We start from the raw sequence: 5,671 nt of genomic DNA on the forward strand, positions 1-5,671 counted from the left end.
TGTGTGTTTAGTTGTAAGGTGTGTGTGTATAGTGTGTGTGTTTAGTTGTAAGATGTGTGTGTATAGTGTGTGTGTGTGTGTTTAGTTGTAAGGTGTGTGGATAAGTCTGTGCTACAGCGGATGAGGAAAGAAGGCTCCTGACTCACTTGACACTTTTCATTCCCCTTATACTTTATGTATGAGATTGTCACACTGTGTGTTGTGCAGCAGTTGTGTGTTTGTGTGTGTTGTACAGCAGATGTGTGTGTGTGTGTGTTGTGCAGCAGATGTGTGAGTTGTACAGTTTGGGCAGGTGAGCTTTACACGGTTTAACCGGTTGAGTGACAGGCGAGTGAGCAGAACCTATAGGTTTCCATGTGGCGGTGGGATCTGCCGTACAGAGAGGCGGTGCGTGACGTAATAATCCGCAAGTGCCGGTATAAAAGTGCTGCCGCCTCGCTGAGACTCGCTCACTCTGGAGCTGCTGCGCGTCGCAGACCTGTGCGCTCGGAACAAGAATCTCCAGGACTTAATCCCGGGACTCCCCATTGTCTCCCCATTGTGTCCCCGCCATGCCGCCCAGCACCCTGACCCCCCAGCTCTAGCAGCCAATAAGAATCAGCCTTATGTTCCTCGCTCCTCGGCTGTTCCGCGCAGGAGTGTGGCCAGTGCCGGGAGCTGATGGGCTGCTATTGGCTTCTGCTCTGTTGGGGCTGGAGATCATGTCTGGAGCCGGGACTGGCCCTGCCCAAAAACTTAGTGTCCCATGGAGGAGAAGAGCAAGTGAATGGGGGTGTCAGTTGCCCCCTGCAGCCCCCGGTGCTATGGCTTAGGGCCCCCCAGGATTAAGCAGCTGCTGGTGATGTTCAGTAGGATCATGGAATGGAACATCACAGTGTCTGCTAATGGGAGCGCAGGGGCAGATACCTGGGGCAGCCACCGCTTCTCTGTCTTCAGTGTTCTCATTTTAACTCTGCTGGCCATGCTGGTGATTGCCACCTTCCTATGGAACGTGCTGGTGCTGGTCACCATCTTGAGGGTGAGAACTTTCCACAGGGTGCCCCACAATCTGGTGGCCTCCATGGCCATATCCGATGTGATGGTGGCCGCCCTGGTGATGCCCTTGAGCCTGGTGCATGAGCTGAACGACAGGCGCTGGAGACTGGGCAGAGTACTTTGCCACATCTGGATCTCCTTCGATGTCCTCTGTTGCACGGCCAGCATCTGGAACGTGACCGCCATCGCCCTGGACAGGTATTGGTCCATCACCAGACACCTGGAATACACCCTAAAGACCAGGAAGAGGATCTCCAACATCATGATCCTCCTCACTTGGCTCCTTTCTGCCGTCATCTCACTGTCCCCTCTTTTTGGGTGGGGAGAGACCTACTCCGAGGTGAATGAAGAGTGTCAAGTGAGCCAGGAACCTTCCTACACCATCTTCTCTACTTTTGGGGCATTTTATCTCCCGCTTTGCGTGGTTTTATTTGTCTACTGGAAAATCTACAAAGCAGCTAAATTTCGGATAGGGTCGAAGAAGACAAACACAATAACACCAATGCCCGAGGTGATTGAGGTTTGTTCTCCAATTCCTTTGATTTATCCCTTGGTTTGCTCCTTTTCACTCCACTGAGCTGGTTGGTAGGTAGGTAGGCACGTACTGATGAACTGACCGGTAGTTTAACATGAAGAATGTCATAGGAAAGCACAGTCTATAGACTAAGCACACTTCCCTGGTATTCAAGAGGTTAAATGTGGCCATGGCTGAATAAATATATATTTTCTAGGTTCCTGCTGTGCAAATACATAACCACACATCTATACATGACTTTGTGCATGCAAAGCCTGCTGTAAATACATACTTTATATTATTTAACGGGATCCGTTTTCCGGAAACCTGTTATCCAGAAAGCTCAGACTTACGGAATGGCCGTCTCCCAAAGACTCCATTTTATGCAAATAATCCAAAACTTTAAATACTGATTTCCCTTTTCTGTGTAATAATAAAACAGTCGCTTGTACTTGATCCCAACTAAGATACAATTAATCCTTATTGGAAGCAAAACCAGCCTATTGGGTTTATTTCATGTTTACATGACTTTCTAGCAGAGTTTAGGTATGAAGATCCAAATTACAGAAAGATCTATTATCCAGATACCCCTTCTGGATAACAGGTCCCATATCTGTCCACTGGTATTGGACCTACTATCCAGAAATATGGGCATGTCAGTTCACAAAATCAAGCAATTCCTTTTTTTTTTAATGATATAATATATTTTTATCAGCCTCAGGCTCTGTGTTCCTTACCCATAAAACACCAGGTCCCAAGTATTCTGGATAAGAGATCCCATCCCTGTACCAACTCTTTGTTTCAGTGGTTATAATAAACAGCAATGTTCATATTCACGACTTTCGTTTCAGATAATTCCTTTCTCCTGGGAATTAAAGGGTTTGGTGGATATATTCCTGTACAAATTGTTGGCCAGCCATCCGGGTTTATTCTTGTGCAGTCTGGTCCTCTGCTGGTTTGTAGGGCTGCCAGCACCAACAATTAACTTCCCCTTTATTTTACAGTGTTTTATTGTTCATTTATATAGCACCTACATATTCCATAGCCCTTTATAGATATTAATATATCATTCCATATCACATTCACACACTAGGGATAATGTTTATCAGGAGCCAGTGGACTTGTATGTTTTTGGAGGGTCTGGAGGAACGTGAAAAACCTGGAGGAAACCGGCAAATACGTACAAACTCCTTGTAGGAGACAGAAAATCTCCAAGGCAATATTTGTCTAAGTAACTGTTAAGGCCCGTAGTGCTTATAGAATGTTTGACTAGGGCTCTAGGCTAATAATGGTCAAGAGTTACAAAGTATTACATTGGCCAGAAATGTATTCCATCACTGTAGTCTTCTGCCTCTTGAACCAAAGTTCCCCTCACCCCACCCACAGCCAAAGCAATGCCCAGTAGACCTAGAGATCTGACCATTAACTAGAGTTATTGGTCAGCACCAATGCAATTTCAAAGTCTGGACCTACCTGTTATAGGTATTCCTTTTCCATGTCCTCAACCTTCATGTCCAGAGCTCTGCCCCCAGCTTAATATTTTCCTCAAATAACACATGATATAGCACCGTGCAAAAAATAAAAAAAAACGACCTGATGCTTGGCCTGATAGTGGCTTTCTTTGTTAATTGTAGGTGAAGGAAGCCTCCCACCAGCCTCAGATGGTCTTCACCGTCCGACATGCTACCGTCACTTTCCAGACAGACGGGGACACTTGGAGGGAGCAGAAAGAGAAAAAGGCAGCCTTGATGGTTGGGATCCTCATTGGGGTCTTTGTTCTCTGCTGGATCCCCTTCTTTATAACTGAACTAATCAACCCTCTGTTTTCATGTGACATTCCCCCGATCTGGAAAAGTATATTCTTATGGCTGGGGTACTCGAACTCCTTCTTCAACCCTTTGATCTACACAGCCTTTAATAAGAATTACAACAACGCTTTCAGAAACTTGTTCTCCAGGCAGCGGTGATCTGTCAATTGCCGCTCAAGTTAAGACATGCTTGGTATCTCATCAGGTCTTCATGGTCTTCATCTCACAGACTTCTAAGCCATGGGAAATGTACATATCTGGGTCCACTGGATGTAAAATCATTGAATGCCAGCGATGAGAGTTGGTTCCTCTTGTCCAAGGAGTCATATAGTCCAAGGTCATCTAGTTCAAGGTTATTCTAGGAGATAACTCAGTCGGATATGCCTAATTATCAGGCCATCACAATCCCATACGTGTCTTCTGCTTACAAATACACTCTTCCAGATGTCTGTAGAACTTTATCAGATGCTTCCTAACCTTGTGAGCATCAACGATGGAATATTATTTTCTGCTATGGCTTAGAAATATGGCACAGGATCACCTCGGATGTACTTTCAAAGAGGTTCTGAAGCGGCTATTGACTCTACAATGTGTACGAATAAATGTTTTGGCTTGAAGGCGTTGCTCTTGGGACTTGATTTATTGATGAATAAATAGACAGAGAAGTGTGGAGATGTGGCTTATTGTGTGGAGATCATTTATTTCCTGCTTACTTACAAATAAGGAGTTTAAACCTGTCCTGATGAATTGTCTATGGACAGGAAAGTAGCAGCACCCTGCCTTTTTACTGGATCTGCTGTAGTTGTAGCTGTGCACATAGCTCATCCGAGGCAGTATGGCAGCTCCCAGCCCTACATAAATATGCAAAAGAGGAATGTTTTGTGCACATTCATTGTTACATTTTGCTGCCTATTTAAATGAAATGATAAAAAGATAAGAGTCTCTCTTTAATCATAGTATTCATCTAAAAAGTCAGCGTTTAATGTATAAAGTAAAAGAAGCCTGTCACAGGGTAATGATAAAGGAGCTGCTCAGAGATACGAGCCGGTGACTTACACCTGGTGATGACATTTCTAGCAAATATAAAGATCATTATGTGTTTCATTCTGAATGATTTGCAGCTCAGCCGGTGTCTTCTAGGTCCCTCCCCGGAGACCCTGCACCTTCTCGGATTCCTTAGGTCTTTTTGTTCATAGTGGATTATCTGATCATTTGTACCAGGGGCAGCCCTCTGATTGGCATAAATACAGGGCATTTTGACTCGTCCTATCAGCAATGTCTAATCACCGTGGTGGCAGGTTCATTTGAGAGATTCATCATTCCCCTCTCTTTAACAGAACGGAGAGGTTATTGCTAGGCAAGCGTCTGACACACATCTAACTGCACTGAAAAGGGCATCTCGTTGAGTTCACAATCTGCCATTGGATCTCCAGGGAAACTGAAAAAGAAGGGCCAGTAATATCCAATTAAGCAGTAATACGTTTAACCCATGAAAGGTTCTGTACATAAAATGTGAGCATAACAACAAGGAATATAGACAAGGAATGCAGAGCTCCAGTCTTGCTAAAGTTTATATGCCAGTGGAGCATCATCACAAATCTGTTTAATCTGATTATATATTTAAAGGTACCCAGTACATACTCATACAGTTATAAGGATATTAGAAGCCACTGAGGGGTATTGTTACCATATAAAGGCTGCAGGCTGAGTTATACAGGGAACTCTGAGTATCACTCATGTATTATAAGGGATAATGTACCCCCTACTGTAAATGATAAGGATATTAGAAGTCACTGAGGGGTTGTTCTGTGACCATATAAAGGCACAAGGCTGCAGGCTGAGTTATACAGGGAACTCTGAGTATCACTCATGTATTATAAGGGATAATGTACCCCCTACTGTAAATGATAAGGATATTAGAAGTCACTGAGGGGTTGTTCTGTGACCATATAAAGGCACAAGGCTGCAGGCTGAGTTATACAGGGAACTCTGAGTATCACTCATGTATTATAAGGGATAATGTACCCCCTACTGTAAATGATAAGGATATTAGAAGTCACTGAGGGGTTCTGTGACCATATAAAGGCACAAGGCTGCAGGCTGAGTTATACAGGGAACTCTGAGTATCACTCATGTATTATAAGGGATAATGTACCCCCTACTGTAAATGATAAGGATATTAGAAGTCACTGAGGGGTTCTGTGACCATATAAAGGCACAAGGTATTCGTAAGGAGATATATATATGTACTATATCATAGCTGTCGAGCATGCAAGAGTTCGCTGTTGATGAGATCCCAGCATGCCAACACATG

General features: G+C 44.2%; 1 protein-coding gene across 2 annotated transcripts; it reads left to right on the top strand.

Annotated features, from left to right (window-relative positions):
- The first annotated feature begins 215 nt into the window (after nucleotides 1-215).
- htr5a.S (5-hydroxytryptamine (serotonin) receptor 5A, G protein-coupled S homeolog) lies at nucleotides 216-5,081 on the top strand. Of its 2 annotated transcripts, none has more exons than XM_041567355.1 (2): nucleotides 216-1,546; nucleotides 3,184-5,081. In XM_041567355.1, exons 1-2 carry the CDS (start codon nucleotides 767-769, stop codon nucleotides 3,514-3,516), a joined length of 1,113 nt encoding a protein of 370 aa, XP_041423289.1. In that variant the 5' UTR covers nucleotides 216-766; the 3' UTR covers nucleotides 3,517-5,081. The 2 variants fall into 2 exon arrangements, with proteins under 2 accessions (XP_041423289.1, XP_018124509.1); XM_018269020.2 differs by having other exon boundaries at nucleotides 222-1,555.
- The last annotated feature ends 590 nt before the right edge of the window (nucleotides 5,082-5,671 follow it).

Source organism: Xenopus laevis, chromosome 6S, assembly GCF_017654675.1.
Source record: "Xenopus laevis strain J_2021 chromosome 6S, Xenopus_laevis_v10.1, whole genome shotgun sequence".
NCBI classification, from domain to species: Eukaryota; Metazoa; Chordata; class Amphibia; order Anura; family Pipidae; genus Xenopus; species Xenopus laevis.

Excerpts from the sequence above, each read along its gene's own strand:
- htr5a.S (XM_018269020.2), top strand. The coding sequence starts at position 767 with ATGGGGGTGTCAGTTGCCCCCTGCAGCCCCCGGTGCTATGGCTTAGGG. Across the intron at positions 1,556-3,183 it reads CAATGCCCGAGGTGATTGAG|GTGAAGGAAGCCTCCCACCA; the intron begins GTTTGTTCTCCA and ends TGTTAATTGTAG.